At 40.3% G+C, this 27,760-nt stretch overlaps 1 protein-coding gene and 1 long non-coding RNA gene across 3 annotated transcripts in view; one reads left to right on the top strand and one right to left on the bottom strand.

The window, feature by feature from the left end:
* KCNH8 (potassium voltage-gated channel subfamily H member 8) overlaps positions 1 to 27,760 on the bottom strand; it is a 176,380-nt gene that overhangs the window by 63,484 nt on the left and 85,136 nt on the right. For both annotated transcript variants that reach the window (XM_080974610.1, XM_080974611.1), the window contains exons 4-7: positions 24,670 to 24,797; positions 19,784 to 20,024; positions 5,895 to 6,052; positions 132 to 336 (exon numbers count right to left, since the gene is read on the bottom strand). In XM_080974610.1, coding sequence (XP_080830736.1) covers positions 132 to 336; positions 5,895 to 6,052; positions 19,784 to 20,024; positions 24,670 to 24,797 — 732 coding nt within the window. The remainder of the gene's footprint in view (positions 1 to 131; positions 337 to 5,894; positions 6,053 to 19,783; positions 20,025 to 24,669; positions 24,798 to 27,760) is intronic.
* Positions 227 to 26,369, top strand: LOC308459570. The gene is made up of 3 exons (XR_013978166.1): positions 227 to 344; positions 959 to 1,122; positions 24,709 to 26,369. It is a non-coding gene; the product is annotated as an uncharacterized lncRNA (long non-coding RNA).

The following is a 27,760-nucleotide window of genomic DNA, read 5'->3' as shown; positions in this document are numbered from 1 at the left end:
AAAAAGAAGATCGTAGAAGCCAGAAGTTTACATCATACCAAATCAATTTTTGTGCCCTCCTCCCCTTAAGTTGCAACATTTCGATGTTAAAGTATAACTTTTCAGTCTGTGAGGGGAAATAAAGCATGTACCTATGTCCCAAGTGAATGGTTTTTTTTCCATCTCCTTCTTTCCAATGACATACCAAATGCAAGCCATCCAATGAGCTAACAACGCAAACATAGACATAAGAAGTGTCAGAACGATAGTGCTGTGCTGGGAATAGCGATCCAACTTCTGAAGAAGACGTAAAAGACGCAGCAATCGTACAGTCTTGAGAAGGTGAACGATGGACACCTGAAAGGGTGAGAAGGGAAAGTAATATTCAGCCGTCTTTCCATACAGGAAAGTGCTTCAGGTTACTGTCTCATTTCTATACTTTTCTGACCTTACAACTCTATATTTTTTCTATATCTCTCTCTTTTCTACTAGGCCCATGTACTTTGCAAGATGTGAGGCTATCCAAAATATTACATGCAGAGCCTTAAAGAGTTCTAGGTGGATTTTCTTTTCTTTATTTTTTTAAGCAGCATAAGGTTTCTTCAAAAGTTAAATGTTCCGTTTAATTTTTTTTAAAAAAAACCCTATGCCACTGTGTTTTAACCAAACGAAAACAAATCCCAGAGCTCTTCAGAACTCAACATTTTTGTTAGCCTCATTTTGTGAGCCTATTGCAGGACACAAGCACCAGAAAGGAAAGGCCAGTCTACTGGTTTTTGTAATGTATAAGCAAGAATGTACACCACTCCAACACCTCTAGAAAGTGAATCCCCCTTCCTTCCCCACAAAAAGCCCCTGGACCTATTTGTCTGCAATTTGGCAGGCTAAATCCACTCTGGAGAGGCTTATGTGCCTGTTAATTTACCTACATTGGACAAAAGGGGAAAATATTACAGCCATTTTTGGTTTCCCATTATAGTGAATGAGGAACACAGAGCTCCATTTTAGACAGAAAACCTTGGAACAGACCGAAGTGTGGGAGAACAGAGTGACTCAGAAACAGATCAGAATTTTAAAAAATGCACAGTTGCACATACAAGATGGACCTTGGTGCCCATGCACATCCCTAGTGAATGCATGAAGGTGAGTTACATAGTCAGGTATGGAAAACCTGAAATGCTTCTAGTTATATAATGATAATAATAATAGGAACCTAAATTTTGCCCTCAGGCTTACATCCTAGCAGTGTAAACCTATGCATATTAGTGTTATGAGTTTGTGGGTGCTAGACACCCTAAATTCCTGAGTCCATTAGGTGTTAGAATTTCATCAGTGCTTGGAGTGTTAAGACTGGATGACAGACCCATATGCATTAAGCCAGCGTGTATTAAGCCCAAACTGTGTGTATTAAGTTGTGGTATTAAGTTGTGGTAGACCCAGCTAATCCTTTAATTAAGTCAAGTGTTGGGCACTACTTAGGCTAGGCTAAGCTTTCTGCACGAGGTGACAAAGCCATTAAAATGACAAAGCATCAAAGGAACTCTGTGGTTGGGGCCCCTCCCTCAGCTCCAAGTTAGTTTGAAGATAAAGCCACAGCTGAGAGAAGCTAGAGCTAGAAAACACTATCCAACCATCTCGTCCTCTGTCATCCCCTTCTCCTTGTGCCCTCCATCTTTCCCAGCTTCAGGGTCTTTTCCAGGGAGTCTTCTCTTCTCATGAGGTGGCCAAAGTATTGGAGCCTCAAGCTTCAGGATCTGTCCTTCCAGTGAGCACTCAGGGCTTATTTCCTTAAGAATGGATAGGTTTCATCTTCTTGCAGTCCATGGGACTCTCAAGAGTCTCCTCCAGCACCATAACTCAAAAGGCCCAGGTTGTACATATGTGTAAATAAGCCATGTATCAACTTTAAAAGGTAGCTCAGTCAGTAGAGCAGGAGACTCTTAATCTTAGGGTCATGGGTTCGAGCCCCACATTGGGCAAAACGATTCCTGCATTGCAGGGAGCTGGACTAGATAAAACTTGTGGTCCTTTCCAACTCCATAATTCTATGATTCTATGATCATAAAGACACCACAGTCTCTGCTGTACTTCATCCCCAAAAGGAAATACAGACCCTGGGTAAGCCTGTCTGGAGCCCCTGGAATTTCTCGCAATCAGAAATTGGGGTGTTGCGTAACGCTATCATACATTAAGTCTCACTGGCTTCAATGGGCTTTACTTTCAGGTCAGTAATGTAAAAAACATACTACAAAAGGGAAAAGTTTGGGGAGGGAAGACTAAATCCAGGTACAAGGCAAAACGGCCACTGAGAAGACAGTTATCGGAAAGGAGGGGCCTCCTTTAAAGGGAAGTTATATCAGTTATATATACTTGAGCTCACATTACATTTTTCTATGATGGATTAAACTAAATCTCCAATTTTTTAAATTATGTGATAATAATAGGTTTGCAAATGAGTGTAATAAATCATGTGTAATTATTTCTCATTACTCATTCCAAATGTTTTTTCCCCCTTTAGCAGTGTTCGGTTTGTCACTGTAAGATCTGAAATTCATATACAGAAGATACAGTATTTTCACAACTTAGAAAGACAAAATGAGGAGTCAGCACTCCTACTCTGTGCCTAGCTAAATTTGATTACTCACCTATGCAAAGCCAGCCCGAATTTCACTTTATAGCTAACTGATTTAGACTAGTAAGGTTAAGCTTTTCCTAGCAACTGAAAGAATCTGCACTGCTAAAAACCACAACGCTAAAACTAAAAAAGTGGCTGGAGAAGGCATGGCAAGTGATACTTGCCCAGTATCTATCTATGGGCCACAGTGCCGCTGGGCAAAGGCATCCTGTGCTTATTGGGCCCAGAACAGGGATTATACCTCACCCAACAACAACTTATTACTTATCTCTCACCCATCTGATTGGGTTGTCCCAACCACTTTGGGTGGCTTCCAACAAAATATTAAAAAACCACAGCAAAACACCAAGCATAAAAAACTTCCCGATACAGGGCTGCCTGGGTTGAGGTTTTCCACTGCTCCACTAGAGAATTTCCAGCTTCACCCTAGATACCCACAAAAAAAGTTTTACTGCACAATGTACTAATTATATAAAATGATCCTAGCTCTTCTTGTGATCAGAACTTGCGTGCTTTTGAACTCACGGAAAGCAGAATCTAAAAGGAAGAATTTATAGCTACCTAGCCTTGTAAGAGAGAAGGAGTGCTGACCTCTCCATGGGTAGAGATCAGTTTAGCCACTATACCAAAGTAAGCAGACCTTGTGTGCTCTTAGGTATCTCAATGCTTTTGAAATTTCAGACTTCATCCTAACTGCATGCTGTCAGAAGGCTGTACAGTCTTCTCCAGCCTCTGCTCTAAAAAAACCACCAAATGAAAGTACATCCCCTGTGCTAATTATTGCTAAGGAAGTATTCGGTTAGATGCTTAGAAATCCTTCACGTCACAATCATAATTAAAAATAAAGAAGTCTCTATCAGCATTTGCTGACTCCTTTACATATAAGACTGTCAATTAAATAACAATCCAACAATTCACAAGGCTTTCATCTGTATCTCCAAATAATTTCCCCCCCCCCCCAAAGTAAAATCTGGATTTATGAAACTCTTAATGCATGTGCAGGACATTCATGGCCGCCTAAGGCAGAATAATTTTCTGAGTAAATCAACGTCATTGCATTGTGCATAAAGATCTTTAGAGACAGGAGAGTATTAAGGCATTAAAGAAGAAAAACTTGAATTCCCCCTAATCTACTGGTTTGCAGAACTGAGTCAACATCACGTAGGAACTATGCAAGTATCCTGCTTTTCAGTAAAACATAGCATATTATTAAAAAGTCAATGTACATTACAGCCTAAATTAATTGGGGGGCGTGTTAGAGGCAAAATATGAAAATGTTTAAAAATTAGTGTGGGTAAATAACTTCCAGTGTGGTGTAGTGGTTAAGAGCGGTAGTCTCGTAATCTGGGGAACCGGGTTCGCGTCTCCGCTCCTCCACATGCAGCTGCTGGGTGACCTTGGGCCAGTCACACTTCCCTGAAGTCTCTCAGCCCCACTCACCTCACAGAGTGTTTGTTGTGGGGGAGGAAGGGAAAGGAGAATGTTAGCCGCTTTGAGACTCCTTAAAGGGAGTGAAAGGCGGGATATCAAATCCAAACTCTTCTTCTTCTTCTTCCTGAATGGGTTTTTTTGTACAGACTAGTGAATGTTCAGATGCATATCAAGATTGTGGCTTAATGGGTTTTGACTGAACTGACTCTCCCACCCCAAAGTCCCACCCCACCCCCCAAAATGCTGATGAACCTTGGAGCCTTCACAAGCTTACATCAACTTCCCAACATCTCTTGGGGTGGGGATAACTAATACAAGAAAGTTAACTCTGTATGTTTGTGTGTATAATTAAAATTATTAATTCTTAAGTTAGTTGCCATGAATATGTTCCAGTAATTCCATTACCCCCAAAATAATGGGTAGCACACTTGATCTCATAAGCATTTTCAACTACTGTACTTTTCTGTGTATAAGACGAGGGGTTTTTTTTACCGTAAAATAATGTTAAAAACGTGCCTCGTCTTATACACGGATAGTGAATGTGGGTGATGGGTGATTGGTTGCCACTGCGAGCAGGAGCTTGTCAGTGGTGATTTGGTATGTGAGAGTTGGCTGCTAAAAGTTCTGCTTTGGATTTTCTGCTGCTGCACAAATTGGTTGGGTGATAGGTTGCTGAATTAACGTCTGCTGTGGATTGGCTGTCACTGCGGCAATTGGGCGTTTGATTTCCGGCTGCTGCTCAGAGATGCGAGCAATTGTTAGTGGTCAGCGTTTTTAAATCTGGTTAGTTATTTTCGGCATCCCCCCCAAAAAAGAGCTCAACAACTCTGGGTCATCTCCCCCCATTTTCTTAAATTTGAGTCCCCAAAAGAATTTGAGTCTTATACATGGTGGTGTGTTATACATGGAAAAATACGGTATTTTTAAAAAGCAATATCCCCCCCCCCCTCAGTATTTCTACTTGGCTTACATAACTCAGGGCAGGGCAGGACCTGTGACACCCCTCCCCATCTTCAATGTACTTGAACTCCAGCTTCTACCAGCAGGAAGGATGAAGGAAGTTGTAGATCAGAGTTAGGGGACCACAGATTCCACATCTGTGTGGGTGTAGAAGATTGGCCCAAATTCCCCTTAGACATTTGTGTTTTGGAAGGGTTTCTCTGAACATAGTAAGGTAAAGGGACCCCTGACCAACAGGTCCAGTCGTGACCGACTCTGGGGTTGTGGCACTCATCTTGCTTTACTGACCGAGGGAACCGGTGTACAGCTTCCGGGTCATGTGGCCAGCATGACTAAGCCGCTTATTGCAAACCAGAGCAGTGCACGGAAACACCGTTTACCTTCCCGCCGGAGCGGTACCTATTTATCTACTTGCACTTGATGTGCTTTCGAACTGCTAGGTGGGCAGGAGCTGGGACTGAGCAACGGGAGCTCACCCCGTCGCGGGGATTCGAACCCCCAACCTTCTGATCAGCAAGTAATAGGCTCTGTGGTTTAACCCACAGTGCCACCCGCGTCCCGCTGAACATGGAGAACCTTAAAAAAAGAAAAAAGGAAAAAAGACTACATGTGCATGAAGTACATCAGACTTTATAGGTCCAGAGGATTCCCTTTAGTTTGATACCTAAGGTTTTGCTTTAACTGCTACATTTTTTCCACAACTGCTTCTTCAGCACTTCAAGACAAAACACTTCATGTACTTGGAAGAGATAAAAAGCTGCACTCGAGGGTACAGTACACACACACTGGCCCTGTGCTTTTCTTTTGCCTGCAAAGAGCAATATTTTCATTCACAAAAGGGACACTTGAGAACAGCAGAGATAAAATGGGATAGAAAGGCCATACTCACCACATTGACATTAAAAGCATAAAGCAGGTCAAAAGGAAGGGCAGCAATTAAATCAATGATGAACCAGGTAGTCACATAGTGGATACAAATAGATCTCGCTTCAAATATTACTTGGCCAGACTTGCTGACGTACGTTGTTCGGAAATTTAAAATAATATCTGCTTGAGAAAGAAACAAGTTGTCAGAGGCTGCTATTTTTTTTCCTTTAAATGATAAGTAAAGGACAAAAAAAAAAAAAAAAAAAGCAATGCTCTTTATTTATCTCACAATAAAAGCCTGGGAGGGAAACACTTTTGGCAAATATTTTTCAGATGTTTAGCAGGCCACTCCACACAACACAGTGAAGATTTGCTCAGAATGGAAAAGCTGAGTCAGCTGAAAGTAACTGAATGGTGAGAGATGGTGGGAACAAATCAAAGCTAAGAATTGCAGCGTGGTGACTTGCACAGTTTATGTTTTTCTGTATTACAGTTTATGGCTGCGTTGCCTATTGCCATGAGAAATGCTTTTGATGTGGCATGTTAAAATCCAAACAAAAGTTCAGATTCTGGCAGTTGTCTCAATTATTATCATGTTCCAGAAGATGAGGACCATATATTGCCCTCAGGCATATAGCTCCTACTGGTGTCAAGGAGAACATTGCTCTAACATCTACAGAACGTCAAAAGAATTTTGCTAGAAGCTGCAGGTCCTAGCATTATTTTATTTTCCCTCTATCAAAAACTTGCACAGAGTTTATATAATGCTTTGCTTGTATCTGACCATTTCAATTCATGTCACCTCAATCAGAAATTGCATCTCTGCAATTCAATTTGCACCATCCCCCCCCCCTCCCAGTAATAGCACCAATGGACCAGGCTGGGCAGCGGTTGCCTTTTCCTGAGATAACTCAGAATGCAAGAGAGTTTAATTTTTTTTTTAAAATTATTTTGCAAAAAGTGTGTTTGTGAGAAAGAGACTGCAATGTATGGCCTCTGAAAAGAAACCATGAGAAAAATGTTGTCATGCTGAAGTTGGCTGAAACTTCACACACATTGCCATTTTTGCCTTAACTGAAATACCGCTGATCTAGAGCCATTTGGCACTATGAATCCCCTGGATGTGCAGCAGGAGCTCTGCAGACAGGAAACTCCACAGGGCAGTGTGAAGTCCCTGGTGTTAAGTTGTGGGTGAACATATCAGACGACACAGCGATTCTTCAAACAGCTCTTGTTTATTCACAGGCCAGAACAGAACTGAACTGAAGGGTTCAGCCAGCCTGCTTATATAGAGCTCCAGAACAACGCAACAGTAACCATTTTCTCTAACTATCCAATCACTGAACGTCACTTTCGATCCCTTATTTGCATATGTGGACCTGAGTGAAAACTATCTACAGTATCCCCCTGCTGGCCCAGGGTGAGAACTTCAGTACATAACACCTGGTAGTGACAAGCAACTATCAAGAGCTATAGCTTGGCTTCTGGGTACATCACAGTCTATATCGCTTGTGAACAGAAACCATACATCTGGAGGACCACAAGGACCTATTGTCTGTAGGCATTTTTTAAAAAAAATTACTATAAAAAGATGAACCATGCTTTAGCCATTTTTTAACATGAAAATGTCTTCAATGTGCAGTATGTTCTTATGTGAGTCGACTGAGAAGTAGATCCAATGAATTTAAAATAAACCTCTGCTCATCTACTCAAAAGTAAGTTCGGTGGGAATCCCTGGTAAGGGTGCATAGTATTGATTGATGCTTAGAGCTTGTACTTTACACTAGAAATGTATTCTTCTTGGTGCATTCATTAATCCAGCGAACCATTTAACTCTAACAACGGTTCAGTGTAGTGTTAAAACTGGCACAAGGCAGGGGTTAATTATCCCCGGAACCTTTTCAAATGTTAGTAATCACCTAGCTCTGAAATATATGTAAAAGAGGAGAGAGGGCAGCAAAGAGGAGGAAATGTTTTGAAATGGTCCTTTGTCTTCTTGTATATATCATGTTGCAGTGTAGCGACAGGCCACACCATGGGTAGGCAAACTAAGGCCCGGGGGCCGGATCCGGCCCAATCGCCTTCTAAATCCAGCCCGCGGATGGTCCAGGAAACAGTGTGTTTTTACATGAGTAGAATGTGCCCTTTTATTTAAAATGCCTCTCTGGGTTATTTGTGGGACCTGCCTGGTGTTTTTACATGAGTACAATGTGTGCTTTTATTTAAAATGCATCTCTGGCTTATTTGTGGGGCATAGGAATTCGTTCATTTCCCCCCAAAAAATATAGTCTGGCTCCCCACAAGATCTGAGGGACAGTGGACCGGCCCCCTGCTGAAAAAAAATGCTGACCTCTGGGCCACACCATTAACAGTTTTTTTGTAGCCCCTTCAGTAAAGTTGTAAAGGCTTCCAAGCCACAACAGGGAAAATATTCCACTGCCATCTTACAGTTGCTGTCTATAACTTTTTCTTTTTTCTTTTTGTGAAGGCACAAGTGACTCAATATGACAGACAAGCTACCAGGTTTTGCACTATTTTACACTTCAGCTCTAAAGTGGCACATGGCCTCTCTCTCTCTTTTCCCTGAGAGAAAAGGAAAAAAGGAAGGGCTTCGCAAGACAATGTCAAGACATGTCCAGCCTATGTAGCACAATTCCTCACAAATTACCATTATATTATTATTATTATTATTATTATTATTATTATTATTATTATTCCCTTCATCTGTAGATCTCAGGGCAGTTCACAACATAAATTACAATATAAAAAACACAAAATACAGCCAGCCTTTAGGATATTTACATATTCTCAATTCCCTCTTCCTGTCTGCTAGATTTCCCATTATTCCCCTTGTTTGTTTAATTTAAAAGCATTTTTTAAACTGCTTTATTTTTATTTTTATTTAAAAAAAACAATAATAGGCGGGCTACAAAAATAACACAAAAGGCAGTAAAAGGTTTTAATAAAAACAGTAAAGCAACGTTATCAAAAAGGTAAAAACAAGGTCAAAAGAGGAATTAGGAATAGCAGGGTCCAATCTTATGGATCGGGGAAAAACCTTCTTGTTAATCATAATTTAGAATGACATGTAGATGCAGTGCTGGCCCAAGACATTTTGCTGCCTGAAATGGAGCCCAAGTTTAAGTTCCCCTATAGTGTTCAGACTACACCAGTAAGATGAAACAATAAATGGTTTATTTCTGGGTTTCTTTTTACATAGTTCTCAGTCTGATATCCACCTTGGAAACATTTCCAAAAAGCACAGGCCTAGAGCATGCTCAGTTCCATCTTTTTTAAAGAGACACTTTTCCCTTTGGGCCACACATTTTTTACACTCCTCCCCCTCTAGTGAAGATACTGTCAGCAGCATTTTTCTATATAGCCTACTGATAATAGGAATAAAGAGGGGCCACCACTAGGGGCAGTGCTTTGAAAAAGTTTTGCTGAAACATTCAGGCATCAATCTCCCCATCTCAATAGGGACTAAAGCAGGTGAAAGGAACAGACATAGGAGCCAACTCCTAGGGGCTAAGGTCCCTTTGGCCCTCCCAATAAAATATTTGAGTGGGCCAGCCCTCCCTGAAATTGATGGGCACTGCCATTCAAATGGGGTGTGTGCACCATGTCATGTGATTGATTGTGTGGGTTGGGGCTTACCGCCCCCATCCCCCACACCAAGAAAAACATTTTAGTCAAGTTGGCATCCCTGGGAACAGACATGATAGGACTGACAATGTTGAGATGACTTTGACAAATCCCCCCACAAACTTTCTAAAGTAAAATAACGCTAATCGTTTCCACTTTGGGTTCTTAATATAATCTAGATTATAAACTGGGGACCATATAACTCTCTAATATCAGCAGGGGAAAGAATTTGCTCCAGTGAGGCACGCTCGTGGTGCCAGACTCCAATTTGCACACCAAGGTCTTCAAGGAAGTCCTGCTATGCCATCCCTGGATGCGACTGAAGGTTCTGCCTAGGTCATTAAGCTGGAGATAGACGGGCTGTTTTAGCTTCTGTGCTCAGAGGTGTGCAAATATCATCCTTGAATGTGCACATACAGCATCTAACGCTAATATGGCTTGTGACAAGCATGTCAGGTTTCATAATTGCTTTTTCTCAGCCCTACTTCCTGATTTGCTTATAAATATACATAAGATCCTAGTTCCTTTTGCGGCCAACTATTATGCCTGCAGAGTGTTGCCACTAAAGAGTTTCTGATGAAAAGCAATCAAAGCACTGGAACATTTTCACTGGGCATATTGTTCTTCACCCCTTTGACTTTTTTACTCAATCAGGCAATTCTGGCAAATTTTGAACTTTTCTTCAGCAATGGCTTTCCCCCCTACATTTCTTTCTTGCTGTCACTGAATAGTCATTATTCTACAAAAGTCACATCCAGAGAAGATTAATTAGGCTTTACTTCCCGACCTTCTAAAAGCTGCACATTTATTTAATTGGTCTCATTGCTATTTGTTTTGTTTTATTTTTCAGACGCTTAAGATGTGGTGACTTTGACAGATTTTCCCATAAAATTTCCACAGTAAAAAAAGAAAAAGAAAAAAGCACCCCTAATAATTTTCAAGTTTAGTTCTTAATTAAAGTACAGTATTCCAGCCTGTTTAGAAATAAAATTGGGGCAACATTCAAAGCCTGGTTTATCAATCAGATTAAACCTACAAATCAGGAGCACTCATTCATTACAAGGAAAGGGAGAAAGCCGACCATTCCTGCTGAGAAGAAATAGATAAATAGCCACTTTGGTCTATTCTAGTAATGGAAAACATGACAACAGACCTAAACAAGAGATTAGAAGATAGCTATCTACTTATTGAGCTACCATGATTCAGTTTTCTAAATGTAAAAGCCAACTAAGAGTCACAAAAAGTAATTTATTATTATTGACCTGTTTCAAAACGTATATAGAATGTGATTATAACTTCACTTACTTGGGAGTAAACCTCATTGATTTCCATAGACCTTACTTCTAAGTAGACATAGAATCATAGAGTTGGAAGGGACCACAAGGGTCATGTAGTCCAACTCCCTGCGGAAAGACCCTGAGATAAAAAGTCTCATGCTCTACTAACTATAAGTTATTTTGCCTGCATGGTTAGGACCTATAAATGACTCAGATTAAGGAATTGATAGGATGCTCATCAAATTTGCAGATGGTACCACACTAGGAAGAGTAGCTAATACTTCAGAAGATAGAATCAGGATTCAAGATGACCTTGCAGAACTGGGCTGAAACTAACAAAATCAATTTTGGTAGGGTTCACCTGATTTGACAACAGTACACGTGAAAAGGATCTAGGGGTCTTAGTAGACCACAATCTCAACACGAGTGAACTGTGTTATGTTGCAGCAAAAAAGCTAATGCATTTCTTGGTTGCATCAACAGTAATGTCCAGATCAAGGGAAGTAATAGTACAATTCTATTCTGCCTTGGTCAAATCCCATCTGGATTACTGTGTCCAGTTCTGGGCACCACAGTTTAAGGAGGATATTGACAAGCTGGAATGTAGGCAGAGGAGGGTGACCAAGATGATCACGGGTCTGGAAACCAAGCCTTCCTTATGAGGAACAGTTGAGGGAGTTGGGCATGTTTAGCCTGAAGAACAGAAGTCTGAGAGAAGCTATGGTAGCCATCTTCAAATGTCTGGAGGGTTGTCTCATGAAGATGGAGCTAACTTATTTTCTTCTGGATTCAAATTTACAAGAAAGGAGATTCCAACTGAACATTAGGAAGAACTTTCTGACACTGAGTCTGGCAGTGGAATGGACTACCTCGGATGGTGGTAGACACCCCCTCTTCATTGGAGGTTTTTAAACAGCGCTTGGGTGGCCAGGGATTCTTTAGCTGCAATTCCTGCAAGGGATTGGACTAGATGAGCCTCAAGGTCCTTCCAAACTCTACAATGCTATGATTCTATGGTCCCCACTTCCCTGTTTCAAAATGGCGCTCTGTGTGTGTGTGTATTCCTACTTCAAAGTCCACATTTGATTGCCCACTATTGTGATAATTATGTTCCTGAAGTCATTGTGTTCCTGAAGTCATTATGTTCCTGAATAGGCTGTGTTTCTGCACTTATGCTCCTGAATAAACATCCATGTAATCTGAAACACGGAAGAAGGGAACATTCATAGAAATTATAAGGGATTATAAACACTTTCATTGTTTCTGCTTTCTTCCTACTTACTAAGGCTTTCAATCTACAACAATTCTTTTTTTAAAAAAACAAACAAACCCCAATAATTTTATTAATCTAGATTTCCAAAAGAGAGCCTACAAAAGAGAACCATAAAACAAATATAAAACAGATCAAAAACATCAGAAACAAAAGCTTTTGAACTTCTGCTTTTAAATCTACAACGATTCTGAGCTTTTTAAATACTCCTGTGATGTGGATTCACGCTGAAACCCTTGACCTCAAAGAAGTTGCTCCAGTAAAGTTGGGTCAATATGGTGTCCAAAATGGCTATCCTTTTTGGACAGCCCTCTTTTTTATTTTTTTAAGGAATGTTTCCCCATTCTTCAGCTATGATTATGCAGATGGGAGGAGTGGAATCTAAAGCCCTTCCACAAGGTAAGCAACACATGCAGATAAAGAAAAACAACTACAAAATCAGTTTCACATTCATAGGTAATTTTTAACATATCATGTTTCCTATCAGTGCATGTATCAGGCTGGAAAACTGGGGGTTGTTTTAAGTCAATCCACCCATCTGCATTTTCTAAAACTCCGCCTCACATTAAGTGACTTGTGAATGCCTTCCCAAAGTTTAAAAGTTCCCATGTTAAATTCTGGCAGATCTGAAATAATTTTTTAACATTCCATAAGACTGTCATTGTGAGATACATCTCAAATTGCCTAATGAAAACATGCTGATCTGGAGGGTGGTAAGATCAGGGATAGCACAGTTGCAGAAGGTTGGGCAAGATTATCTTCATGGTTCCTTCCAACTCTACAGTTCTATGATTCTTTGATTCTATAAGCCTATTTTGCATTATAAATGTACATGTACCAAGCTACCAAAGTTAAAACACTGGCATCTGTCAACTAGGCCATGCACAGATGTTGAATGATTTAAAAAACCTCTGCCTGTGCATCTCTTCTGTACAGTCTCCCTCTCTGCTGACTCTGGCTTTACAGAGTGGCCATCGTAATTGCTTACCTGCAGGCCTCAGACTTTCTCGTCTACAGGGCCTGACAAGGCAATGAAATTTCTGACATACCACCATTCAAAAATATTCACACAGATACAAGGCAGGCATGAGATGCAATAGTATCACAGACAGAAAGAGCTGAGATGAAGAATGTCCATTTCTTTATGTCCTTGTCATAAACGCCATGAAATTTGTGCATGGATGAAATAATGAAAGCGGGTGGTGTTAAATTGCCCCGCCATGTGGCAGAAGAAATCAGTGGTGGGTCTGTATATCTCAGCCAGTAATTTCTTATTCTTTCTCTCTGTGGCTTCAGTTAAAAATTACGGTGACTCCCATCTTTGTTGTTTGTTCATAGCTGCTCTGCACAATAGCATATTGCCCTTAAAATACTCTAAAATACTCTAAAAACCCCACTACAAAACAGTATACATTTTTCTCAAACCCAAATAAGAGTTGGGGGAGAATAGACAGTATCTGGATCTCGAAGGAATTGACGCAGAGTTTAATTAAATCTGAAATTCTCCCACAAACTGTGTCTGACCACAATCCAGTACTCATAGAGATAAAGGGAAAAGATGTTAGAGCGTTCAGATGGAGAATGAATGAATATTTATTCAATGACCAAAAGATTGTAAGCAAGGCAAAAGAAACAATTGAAGAGTACTTCAAGTGGAACTTAAACAAAGGGACAGCTATAGAAATGGTTTGGGATGCAGGAAAAGCTGTCATGAGGGGTTTCTTAATCCAGAAAAATAGTCACCTAAGAAAAGAAAAAGAGAAAAAGAAAGAAGAGATCCTAACACAGCTTATGGAAAATGAAAGAAAATTAATTCTTAAACCAGGAGAGGAGACAATAAAACAAAATATAAAGATACTACAAGCTCAATTTACCATGATAGTAAATCAGGAGATTGAGGGGAGAATTAAAATGATGAAACAAAAGAGCTTTGAATCAGCGAATAAAATAGGGAAATATTTGGCGTGGCAATTAAGAGAAAGGAAAAAACAAAATACGATCTGCAAGATAAGGATAGTGGAAGAAAGGATCTGGAGAAAGGATAGTGGAAGAACCAAAAGAAATAAAAAGGATATTTCAGAAGTACTATAAGGACTTATATAAAAGAGGAAAGGAAACAGACTATGAAATAGAACGCTATTTGGAAAAACACCATCTACAACAGATTGCAACGGAAGAAAAAGAGCTATTAAATCAGCTGATTACAGAAAATGAGATAAGGAAGGCAATAAATAAAATGAAAATTGGAAAAGCGCCAGGGCCGGATGGTTTACCGGCCAAATATTATAAAGTATTAAGCGACCAACTATGTCCAACTCTATGTGAAGTCATGAACAATACCATAAATGAAGGAAGGATTCCAAACACATGGAAGGAAGCCTATATTACATTAATTCTTAAAAAAGATGCAGACACCTTAGAAGTGAAGAATTACAGGCCGATTTCGCTATTAAATAACGACTATAAATTGTTTGCGGATGTAATGGCAGAAAAATTAAAAAAGGTATTAAATAGTAGAATACATAAAGACCAAACGGGCTTCCTTCCAGGGAGACAATTGAAGGATAACGTAAGACATGTAACTGACATCATTGAATACTTGGAAAGTAGAATAGATAAACAGGCGGCACTGATATTTATTGATGCCGAAAAGGCATTCGATAATGTCTCTTGGCGCTTTTTGACAGAAAATTTGAAAATGATGGGGATGGGAGATAGATTTAGAAAAGGCATTGAAGCTATCTATTATGAGCAAAAAGCAAAGCTGGTAATAAATAATACTACATCAGAATTTTTTGACATATCCAAAGGGACTAGACAAGGATGCCCCTTGTCTCCTTTGTTGTTTATAACAGTATTGGAAGTATTTACTAAGAAACTGAGGGAAACAACAGAAGTTAAAGAAGTCAAGGTAGGAACTAAGGAACACAAAATCAAAGCTTATGCGGATGATATCGTATTAACACTAGAAGATCCAAAACACAGCGTAAAAGAAGCCCTAAAATTTTTTGAAGAGTTCGGTGCTGTGTCAGGCCTTAAAGTTAATAAGAATAAGACCAAAATGCTAACCATAAATTTAACCAAAGAAGATACTGTAGATCTAGAATGAAAGACGGGAATTATGATAGCAAAGAAGGTGAAGTACCTTGGAGTGTGGATTACAGCTAAAAACATTAACTTATACAAGGATAACTATGAGACTACTTGGAAGGATATTAAGAAAGATTTAGAAATCTGGGAGAGAATGAAACTATCCTTCTTGGGGAGGATAGTGGTTATTAAAATGAATGTCCTCCCCAGAATGCTATTCTTATTTCAAACCATCCCTGTGCTTAAAGGGTTAAAGCAGTGTAAAGAATGGCAAAGAGCCTTGGCGAGGTATATCTGGCAGGGAAAAAGACCGCGAATAAAATGAAAATACTGGTAGATAAAAAAGAAAGAGGGGGCTTCTCCCTACCGGATTTAAGTATATATTATGAAGCGGCGTGTATACTGTGGCTGAAAGATTGGATAAGATTGGAGAATAGGGATATCTTGGACTTGGAGGGCTTTGATAACAGGTACGGGTGGCACTCGTACCTGTGGTACGAAAAGGTGAAAGTACACAGAGGCTTTCTAAACCATATTTTTAGAGGACCATTACTCCAAGCATGGGAAAGAAATAAAAACCTATTGGAAAGGAAGACCCCTTGGTGGATTTCACCAATAGAGGTACTAACTGTTAAAAATAATAATATGGAAGGGAAGAATGCTACCTATGAAGAACTTACACAGAAAACTGAAGAGATAAAAAACTCGTTTACGGGGTGGTTGCAATACCACCAGGTAAATGACTTGCTAAAGGAAGATAAAAAGAAATCAGGATTTGAAGATAAAAAATCCAAATTTAATGTGGAAGTGATAGAAGGTAAGAATAAAATACTGTCTAGAATATATGATATTCTACTGGAGTGGCACACAAAAGACGAGGAGGTGAAGGAGGCCATGATTAAATGGGCGATAGATATTGGTTATAACATCAACTTTGAGAGGTGGCTGGAATTGTGGAATACTAACATGAAGTTCATGGCGTGTACGGCATTAAAAGAAAATCTGTGGGAAATGATCTATAGGCGGTACCACACGCCAGTGAAGCTGGCCAAGATGTATAGGTTGAAAAATAAAAGATGCTGGAAATGCGGAGAGGTAGAAGGCGACTTCTACCATATGTGGTGGTTATGCAGCAAAGTGAAAGGCTTTTGGGAGTCGATCTATAATGAACTGAAAAAAATCCTTAAATATACCTTTCCCAAAAAGCCCGAAGCTTTCCTGCTAGGAATGACGGGTAAAGAAATCAGAAAAGAAGATAAGATCTTATTTCTATATGCCACAACAGCCGCAAGAATTATGTTAGCACAAAACTGGAAAACGGAGGCTATACCTAATATAAATGATTGGCAGGTTAAAGTGATAAACTATGCCGAGCTCGCTAGAATAACAGGAAGACTAAGAGATCAAGACGAACAGAAATTTCATGACAATTGGAACAAATTTTTGAAGTATATGGGAACCAATTTTCAGACAACACTGGCAGGGTTGGAATAACTCTAACAGCAAATGATTATTAGGTAAAAGAGATAAAATACGTGACTGTAAAACTTATTCGATACTTACCAAAGGAGTGGAGGGAAGCTCAAGGCTCTGCAGAGCCTAAAATAACTCTGTATTATATCTATGATTTGTAAAAACTTTGTATAACACTTATGATTGGTGGAGTGGATATGATTTGCGTAAGCCATGTAACGGACTTTGTATACGTTTAATTGCACTTATTTATAAAACTAATAAAAAATTATTAAAAAAAAATACTCTAAAATAAATTCCACTAGCATTCCTGGGACTGAAGCATCCTTTATGAAGAAACCGCCTTAATGATACATCAGATCAATAGTGTGTGTATTAGACTTTGAGCCTTCCACTCAAAGAAACATTTCTCCAAATGCTATTGGTAGCTGCTCTGAGTTACTGGGAGGAGAGAAAGGCACAAAACAAATACACACCAAAATTGGGGGGGGGGGTATCTAAGTGGTAGAGCATCGGTTTTTAATGAAGAAGGTCCCAGGGTCAAACCAGGCATGACATTAATTTCAAAGAACCCTCCCAATTTTAACTCTAGTTAAGACATAGTGAAATGTTACATCAGCATAGGCTTAACTTCATTATCCTTCATTGTTATTCTCTATTTGCATAGCAATAGCAACTACCCTAGTAAATTGTATGCACAGCAGCCCAGCCTGGTGTTGTACAGGGAAGAATACATCTTTCTACACCCTGTACAAGTTATGTGTACTGGAGAATAATATATTAGATGGATAGCATCTGTGGTTGGTGAAAGAAGGCAAATTCTAAGGCATTAGTCAATGATGGATTTAATGGATGAATTTGTGAATAATGCAGCTAAGTCTCTCAGTTCATCTCAGGTGTTGATAGGAAATGTGAGGTGCTTTTTTTTTTTTTTTTTTTTTAAGTAAAACCTAGTCATCAGAATTCCGAATTCTACCCTCAGCCTCGGTAGGAGAATGTAGGAGAACGAACTATTCTTAAAGGTAAAGGGACCCCTGACCATTAGGTCCAGTCATGACTGACTCTGGGGTTGCGGCGCTCATCTCGCTTTATTGGCCGAGGTAAACGGCCTACAGCTTCCGGGTCATGTGGCCAGCAGGACTAAGCCGCTTATAGCGAACCAGAGCAGCACACAGAAACGCCGTTTACCTTCCCGCTGGAGCAGTACCTATTTATCTACTTGCACTTTGACGTGCTTTCGAACTGCTATGTTGGTAGGAGCAGGGACCGAGCAACGGGAGCTCATCCCGTCGTGGGGATTCTGATCAGCAAGTCCTAGGCTCTGTGGTTTAACCCACAGCGCCATCCGAGTCACTCCCTAGTAAAATTCTTACTCCCTAGTAAAATTCTTAAAGGTAAAAGGTATCCCTGCCCGTATGGGCCAGTCGTGTCCGACTCTAGGGTTGTGTGCCCATCTCACTTAAGAGGCCGGGGGCCAGCGCTGTCCGGAGACACTTCCGGGTCACGTGGCCAGCGTGACGAAGCTACTCTGGTGAGCCAGCACCAGCGCAGCACACGGAAACGCCATTTACCTTCCTGCTATAAAGCGGTACCTATTTATCTACTTGCACTTAGGGGTGCTTTTGAACTGCTAGGTGGGCAGGAGCTGGGACTGAAAGACAGGAGCTCACCCCGCCGCGGGGATTTGAACCGCCGACCATGCGATCAGCAAGCCCTAGGCACTGAGGTTTTACCCACAGCGCCACCCGCGTCCCTGAGTAAAATTCTTACTCCCTAGTAAAAGCAGCTAGAACTATAACGTTAAATAAATCAGATAAGCTATGCAGCATAATGGCAAGAATGCAGAGCTTGGATGTGGGGTAACTCAAGACTCAAATACATGTTCATTCATGAAGCTCATAGAAATCACCACTTGGAAGGACTGTTGTCAAGGAAAGTCAGTGGTAGAGCATTTGTTTGCATTCAAAAAAGTCACTGGTTCAATTTCCAGGTTAGACTGGGAAAGACTTCTGATTGAATCCTGGGGAGCTGCTGCCAGTCTGTGTAAATCATGTTGAGCCAGATGGACCAAAGACAGCTTCAAGTGAGTTTAATCCACTTGTGGCTCTGATCATAGAGTAAGGGTTTCCATGACTACCGTCTGACACTTGTGCAAGTTTGCCTTGATATACAAACATCAAACTGATACCATGATTCACAGACCCCTTTCATAGTCATGGACCCTGATCATTTTGTAACTAAAGTCAATGCAATGGATAACTTTCAAATGGAGATTCGGGATTTCCCTGAAGCCATACACTTAAAGCTTGACTTCCCAAATATGTGAGGCTTCTCTGAAATTAATCAGAGGGAAAGGTGCTCTGCATATGCTCTGACTAGGGAAGGGATGGCTTAAAATGCAAGTACACCAGCTTAAATGCCTTGTCAGTCAGTTAGTGATGCCAGTTAATTTGACAGGCATCTATCATCTGTACTTTGTAATGAGCTGTCCAGAAAAACAGAAACAGTCCAATATATATTGATGACTAAAGATGGAAATCCAAGTGACACCTTCACTCCCCCTTCCCCTGCCACAATTTATTATTCTTATTTTCATCAACGGATCAATTCCATTCACTTCTACTTAGCCGTTAAGTCCTACTGAATTTAGTGTAGCTTTCTGCTAGGTTAGTGTACACAGGATTACAGCCTAAATCACTAACTGCTTCCCTTTGATGGCACAACAAAATATGCTGTCTCAGACGGTCTGTTTTGCTCTGCCTAACAGTATGGTCAGCCATGCCAGAAAATACTGTATTTTTTGCTCTATAAGACTCACTTTTTCCCTCCTAAAAAGTAAGGGGAGATGTGTGTGCGTCTTATGGGGCGAATGCAGGCTGCACAACTATCTCAGAAGCCAGAACAGCAAGAGGGATCGCTGCTTTCACTACGCAGCAATCCCTCTTGCTATTCTGGCTTCTGAGATTCAGAATATTTTTTTTCTTGTTTTCCTCCTCCAAAAACTAGGTGCATCTTGTGGTCTGGTGCGTCTTATAGAGCGAAAAATACGGTAAATACAGATATTTGAATGCAGCATTATTTCTTCTTGTCAAAAACCTATAGTTATTTTCAGAGCCACGAAATGAGCAAAGCAGAAAGAGAAGAGGTGTGTCTTACCTATGATAAAAAGAATTTCCACTGCAATGTCACTGACAGTTGTGCTTCGGGTTGTAGATAGATCATCGTTGCCAATAAAGCAAACATTGTAAGGTACAGTCACGGCAACATAAAACGTCGCCAATAAAATAAGCCAGTCCCAGCCAGCTTTGAAAGTGCTAAAATGCAAAAGTATGAATTTCGACTTTTTTGCATCTGAAACTTTGTATTCTGGAAATGCTGGTTTATCTACAAAAACATTCTGGAAGGGAAAGAGAGAAAGAGAATCAATATACAATGCATCAGTTCTTATTTGACAACTAATGGAAAACTTTTTGGTAGTCTTACAACTTTGTAAAAGCTGCCCTCCCCCACCCACACATTGCCCACCAAAGCTAAATTTGCCAATATTGTTCCTTTAATCCTCCTTCCATGGGCTCAGCATAATCGCACTTCACATTAATGTACTGCAGGGTTATTTTAACTGTAAGGGAGGAGAATGGAAACACTTTCTGCCAGAAATGGAAAGGGAAAATCCTCGATGCTAACTCAGTAAAGAGGCCAAAAGTGCTCAAGAGAGCGGCTGTTGCATTATAAATCCAGAGAAAATGCATGGTGCTGCTCCTGAGAGGTGCTGTTACCAGCATAAGCTGGCATTTTCAGTTTAGCTACAGCCATTTCTGAAGCATCCATTACAGAACTCTTGACCTTTTAAACTGACTGTTCATGTAATAATTCTTGGCTGACTTGCCCACCTCGGGCATTAAAAAATAATGCTTGGCAATTCAACACTAAAGCCATACTTTCTGTCTCTTTATTGTTGTAGCTGCAAAAAAGGGTAAATCGTTTTGTGTGTTGTTGTTTCAACTGTAGGCACTGATGTCAGAGTACTTTGCTAAGTATGAACACAATCTAACCAAAGTTAAGTAAAGTTTAGTAAAGTCCCAAGCTTTGCCCAAGTAGGTGGTAAGTTAGAAAACCAAGCCTTATGAGGAATGGTTGAGGGAGCTGGGTATGTTTGGCCTGGGTAAGAGGAGATATGATAGCCATCTTCAAATATCTAAAGGGCTGTCACATGGAAGATAGAGCAAGCCTGATTTCTCCTGTTCTGGAGCTTAGAACCCGAACCAACAGATTCAAGTTACAAGAAAGGAGACTCGGACTAAACATCAGGAAGAACTTTCCGATGGTACAAGCTGTTCAAAAGTGGAACAGATTCCCTTAGAAGGTAGCGGACTCTTTTCTTCCTTGGAGGTTTTTAAGCAGAGTTTGAGTAGCCATGGATGCTTTGCAGGGGGGTTGGACTAGTAAACCCTAAAGGTCCCTTCCAACTCTACAATTCTATGATTCTATAATAAAAAGAACAAGGATGGGGATGGTGCGTCCTGTGGGAGTGGCATGCTGATGTAGAGCCCAGAAAGCCCAGAAATAGGTTGTCTGGAGGCAGGTGGCTTTGAGACTTCTGAATCTAAAGCCCTGTGAATTCCCTAAAGGGCTCCTCAGTGACACCAGCCTGGAGCTGGCATAGCAAAAAATAAAAATAAAAGCCCACCATCACACCTCCCATCCTGGCTGGTGCATGTTTAACAGAGTTTCAGATGTGGCAGTGAATCTAAAACTCTCTGCCTTGCCCTGCTGCTTTCTGATCTCAGGGTGAATTGTTCTGCTCATCTCATAAATTCCAAGGGGTGGATTAAGCATATGTTTACATTATATTATTATTTTCATCAGAAAATATTAAATACACTTAATATTTACATATTAAATATCAAGCCTTTCTTTCCCAGGATCATCTCACCATAATTAAAAATTAAAATTCAGAGAACAACAAAATACAACCTCCAACAAGCTCCGGGCTCAATATACTCTCCATTTGAGAAATTTACTACAAGTCATTTTATTACGTTCAATGACCAGTATTAAGAGCAAAACACCAATTAAAATTTTGTGGAAGCTAAAAACAAGATAAAATGAAATAAAATCACATATACATTAAAAAGCAGTTATGGGTGATCATTTATCTGTCAGAGTGGAAAACCTTCTGACCTAGAAGTGTCCATTGGTCAATATATTCTATATTATACTAATATATAACGGGTGCTAACTATTATATGTCATATTTTGATAGCTGCTGCACAAAATTTGGCCACTTTGTGTGTTATAGCAGGATTTTTATCAAGGAGCAACAGAGTGGCAAGAAACTGACCAGAGCATCCGGTATATTTCAACTTCTCAGTCATGCAAGCTTTTAAAAAAACATTTTAAAGACATGAACTCATGTCTTTGGCTTCCTGGTTGCCAAAATGTCCTTCCCAGCTTGATGTGGATTAAAACAAGCAAAACACAAGTACAGGACAAGCAAAAAGTGGGGACGCAAGACCAAAGTAATGTGTTAATCAATGCACACAATTAAAATTGTATCCACTTGTAGCTGAGATTGCATTAGGGCATCTTGTAGAAGCATTAGTCCAAAGGTCTGGTGTCAAAAGAAACCAGCCTACAAAAACAGCAAGTGTATTTTGTAGGCTTACTTGTCAGCTGTGGTTACTTAGAGATGTGCATCATGGAAGCCTTAGCAGAGACTATGATTCCAATTAAAGCACAAGAAGATCGATTTATGTATTCTACCAAGCTACACACATCCATTTCAAATCCAGGGAGAAATCTCCTCAGCTTCTAGGTTTTATTTACAACAGCAATGATTTGATTCAAAGTCTTGCTGCCAATTAAAGGGAGACTGAAAGTAATGAATTACTAAAAATACCTCATGCTTTAAACTTGCAATGGAAATATGAGCAACTGTGCTAAAACATTCCAGTTCTAAACGCTGCTGCCCTGGTTCAGGGAATGTGTATCTTTCCAAACTGACATGCATGGTGAAAAATATTTTGCGCGTGTAGCTCAACAGTTAAAGAAGGAGGTGGGTGGGAAGAAGGCAACCTCCACAAGTATCAATTACCAAGATGATGAGCAGCCCAGCATTTGGGAGGAAGGGTGTGTAGTATGACACTGTATCTTTCCATAGCACACAGGCATAAGAAATGGGAGAAAAGCAAGTGAAATGTTGAATGCTGCAAGAGTATCTTATGTCCCTTTTCAGAGCCAAACTGTATATGATGCTAAATGCATTGTTAGCCATCATGTCTATGCTTTTAAAAATAAAATAAAATAAACAAACAGCCCGTTAGCAGGTTTAACTCTTTCCTCCCTCACTGTAGTCCAAATTAAAATCCCACCCCACATTCCATGGGAGTGGTAACCTCTACTGGTACCAAGGGGACCTTTCCTTCCAAGCCTAGTAGTAGGCACAGGTGGGGGGCATTTTTTTATTAGGACATTGATAGAGGAAAGGATCAAATCTGCTCTTCAGTTGCTAACAATGCATTTGCCCCAACACCTGTGAAGAGGACTCAAGAGTCAGTATATTATTCAATTATAACACGAGATGATCTGCAAAGCAAGAGCCAATTAATAAGTGAGGGCAAGGGAGTTCATTCATTGCTTAGAGGAGAGCACCCCTCTTATCATCCCCTGAGCATGCCATTCAGTGATGATAATAATAATAATAATAATAATAATAATAATAATAATTTTTATTTATACCCCACCCAGAGTGGCTGGGGTACAACAAAATATTAAAATACAATAGTCTGTTAAACATTAAAAGCTTCGCTAAACAGGGCTGCCTTCAGATGTCTTCTAAAAGGTACTTCATTAAAGGTACATTAAAGGTACTTCATCCCTCCTTCTTGCTAGATGAGCCTTGAGGAGTGAGGACCAAACATGTACAGAAAAGCATTCACCCAAATGTCCCGGCCCATCCCTGTAGGCACCCAGAAACCACTTCCCCCTAGTCTGGGGCTATAGTTGATTGCTCCCATGAACCCACAACCCTATAATGCCTCAGGGTGGCATAGGATTTCATCTTAATTTGCTCAGCTGCCTGCACTAAATACCACCCAAGGTGATCAGCTTCTACTTGTTTGCCTCCACCCAACCACATAAGAAAAGGAGGGGTTGGAGTAGCCCTAAAACTGGCCTGGTCCACTCCCCCATGATTGGTCACCTCACCCCAGGTCACATATTTGCCCCCCCCCCTTGGGAAATTCATTTCAGAGTCTCATTCAGGTAAGGGGTTGGTACAGCAATTTCAGTCCTGTTAATAGTGGGAACACCATTAGTATCGCATCTAGTTTGGCTCTCAGAGAGGGGCTCTGAACCCACTGTATATGAAATTGTACCATTCATATGAGAGCACGCCTCTGACATTACCGGAGGTTACATTATCTATGTGAGTTCTACACATCCCTAGGCTGTCCCTACTTAATATGGAAGTTCCTCCTTAGGTAAAACTTTTGCAGAATACTAAGGAAGTCCAAAGGAGTTTCAACAACACTACAACATTTCTAGGAGAAGGAAAACAATCAAATTCCTAACACAAGGGATTAGGGTATTCTGAATTGGCTCAAACTCCAGAGAAGCTTGGAGATTGTGTGCATCCAGCAGGGAAATTCCTTATCTACTACATTAGAATCAGTTTTAAGAACTTTGCTAAAGAAAAGAAAACATAAAGAAGCTTGCAGCTGTGAAAATGAATGGCATTGATCTGCAAGCTTATGTGTCACCTATATGAAAAGCCAAGGTCCCAGCCAGCCTCTATTGTGTTCTACCCTTGTCTTGTAATATAGCTCAATTCATTCTCTATAAAAATATTATACTGGCATAGTTTTTTGCTTTATATATTGACCTTCCATATTGCATTATTGAAAAGAAACTTGAGAGCAAGAACGTACTACAAATAAAATTACAAATGATTAGTAGTACCCATTAGAGAAACTCTTCGGAGTTAGAAGAAAATTCACTGTACAAATAACCACACAAAAAGAAGCTTAGTGCTCTACACCTACATTATTAATTTTTAATTTGTTCTTTTCTCTTCTTTGTAGGTGTCCAGAGATGTGATAAAGGACTGCTCTACTCCGTCTGCGGGCTGAATCAAAATGTGATCCTGCTCTCCCTCTTCCTTTGAATTTTTCTGAAGAACAAAGATGAGACAATATTAAACAATGCAGACAGCACTTTGACTTCTGGACACTGAACCACTGCTATTTCAAGTTTCACCACTTTGGCAGTCTAAGCCCCAGATGGCTGTTTATTTGTTTCGTTTTGTTTGTTTTGGTTTTGCTTCCTTTCCATTTTAAAATTGAATTAATTTTCATAGAAGGCACCAACCCTAATTCAACAGAGAGAGACACTGTGGTATAGTGGTTAGACTGTAAGGGTAGAAGGGAAGGGGGAGCAATATGGGGACTGGGAATAGGGAAATGGAGTGAGCAATGGGAAGAAAGAGGGGTGCTGCAGCAGTCGGGAGAAAGAGAGTGCGGGTGGATTTGGGTGTGGGAGGGAGAGGAGAAGGGGAGGCAGAGGGAAGGGGAGAGAGAGAGAAGGTCTACTTGGTCTTGCACACAAAAGTTTGATCTAGTGAAATGAATTGTCTTGAAAATACATAATTGTTTTGCGAGGTGCCTCAACACACCACCACCGCTAAATCACAGGCCACATCTGTCCCCCATGACTGAATAATAAAAGTCACAGATCCAGTGCTTTCTAATATTCCCATTGTGTACTAATCCTTATAGATCCTCCAAATTTTGGACATCCCCCCCCCCATCCTTATTGGCTCCTCCAAACCACCATCAACTCAGAAATCACTTCTGTGTCCACATATGTATTCACTGATCCTCATGAATCCTGGGAAGTGGACCAACAGTTCATCTGTATGGAATCGTATTTAAGTATACAGCTGATCACCAGTGTTTCTGTAATGTCATTTTCTTCTCCTGTAGCTATTATCTTAGTACAGGCAATCCATGAGGGCCAGAATTCAGCATTCAATTGTTTTCCAGCTTTCAGATTTCTAATTGTGCTGATTTAAACTAAGATTTTTTTATTTCATTTTACACAATGGCCAGCTGAGGTATCATTTATACTGCCCTCCATTCAATGCAGTTGCCATAGCTTCAGTAGAGTATCCCTGGGTTTATCCTTGTGTAAATTAGAGCAGAGTTTGACCTATATTCGATAAAATGCTGGGATCATCTGAACGTACTGTGACACAGCATGACACACACCTACAACCTGTTCTAGAGAATGATCCTGCTCTCAGAAAGACGATAGTTGCTGCTATACAGATAACCCCACAAATATAAAGCTACTAATGAGAGTATCATCATGAATCATATCAAGTTACAACAATGTGTAAAACACTGTGACTGCAAGAGTTCAGTTATCTGCGCAGTAGGCACCAAGGAACTCAATGTGAGTTGGGCTGTGAATTGCCTATTGCCCATTAATCAACACAGAGGATATGCCAACTCGGTCCACATCATCTGTGATGCTCCTCTATTTGGACACCTGGCGGGACCCTCAATGTCACAGAAGGGGTTTGAAAACACATTACTTGCCTTGAAAACAAATGCTGTGGATCGGAATAAATGTGTATAGAAACAATTCATACTAACAGTGCAATCCTGTAAGACAGAGCTTTCCAAACTTTTCATGTTGGTGACATGCTTTTTAGACGTGCAAAAGCAAAGCGGAGATTAAACTAACCCTTTTCCAGCCCTGGGAAGAGCACAGGGAGTGTTCGTGTGACATACCTACATACTGCATCCAACACACTAACGTGTTGTGACACACAGTTTGAAAAGCTCTGCTGTAATATGTCTATTCCAAAGCAAGTCTCATTGAATTCAACAGGACTTGCTCCCAGGGAAGTGGATACAGAACTTCAGCCTCAAGAATATATATCTGTTCACACACTGATTGTGTGTAATTATTACATTAATTGATTGATTTGATTTGCTGCTCACAATTCCAACTTTAGCATCTCATGAAGTAGGTAATCACCTACAAATGTCCAGGCTTGTTCAATAAAAGCATTTCAGTTATCCTTACAGATACAATGGGAACAATTTGATGATTATTATTTTTAATGAAGTCTTGCACCCTTTCCTCAAGTAATTGTTAACTTAAACTTGTTGCTAGAAATGAGAATAGGAATTTGGGGAGCTTCAAACTAAGCTGTCCATCAAGCAAGCGTAATTAAAATCAATGCCAAATATACAGATGAGGTGAAGAAAACCCAATTAGCACAGCAAGAAATCAGCAATAGATAAAAAAGTGCATCTTGACGTCTGCACAAAAGGAAACAGCGAGACTTGATGCCTACATGATTGATGTGAAGGCTTAAATGGAAAGCAAGTCCATTAGTGAGGCAACACAGAGGGGCAATCACCTCTCCCTAAAATGATTCTGGACATGCTTCGTTCACCCTGCAGAGCTGGCTAAGGAGCCTTTTTTAAACACTGCTGTGAAACCCCCAAAGGCTTTTCTAGCATCATGCCATCTACTTGAATGCACTGACTTTTATTTTTACACCTTTTTTTGCATTAGAATGAACATCCTAATCTTCAAATCATTATAAGCCACCGCTAAATACGAGGTATTTGGATGGAATTCTCACACTGGAGAAAGCACTGGCACACTCTTCCTGAATTCACACATTTTATTAACTTTCAGGGCCACTCAGAGATTAAGAAGAGAGGCCACATTCTATCAGAATCACCCCTAACCAATGTCTTTCTTCTCTTTCCTCAAAAGCATCCAGAAAAGGAATTCACTAACTTCCATAGGCAGCTTATTTCATTGCTGAAAGACACAAAGAATTATAAATCATAGGAATCCAATGTAATTTACACCGGGGTAAAATATGCTGGCTTGCTGGGTCCAGAAGATAAATTCTTCTTGAGATAAATGTCTTCTTGAGAGACCAAATGCTTTGGCTGCCTCTAAACAAAAACCTGCTCCGGAACCAGAAGATATTAACAATTATCAGCCAGTTGCTAACGGACAAGGTATTTGAAAGGCTGGTAGTTGTCCCGGCATTCTTTGGATGAGCCTGAGTTTCCAGATCCATTTCAACGGAGGGAGAGGTTT

This window comes from Podarcis pityusensis, assembly GCF_964106645.2.
Source record: "Podarcis pityusensis genome assembly, chromosome: 12".
Taxonomy (NCBI): Eukaryota; Metazoa; Chordata; class Lepidosauria; order Squamata; family Lacertidae; genus Podarcis; species Podarcis pityusensis.
Note: the sequence above shows the minus strand (reverse complement) of the source record. Positions and strands in the feature narration are given on the sequence as shown.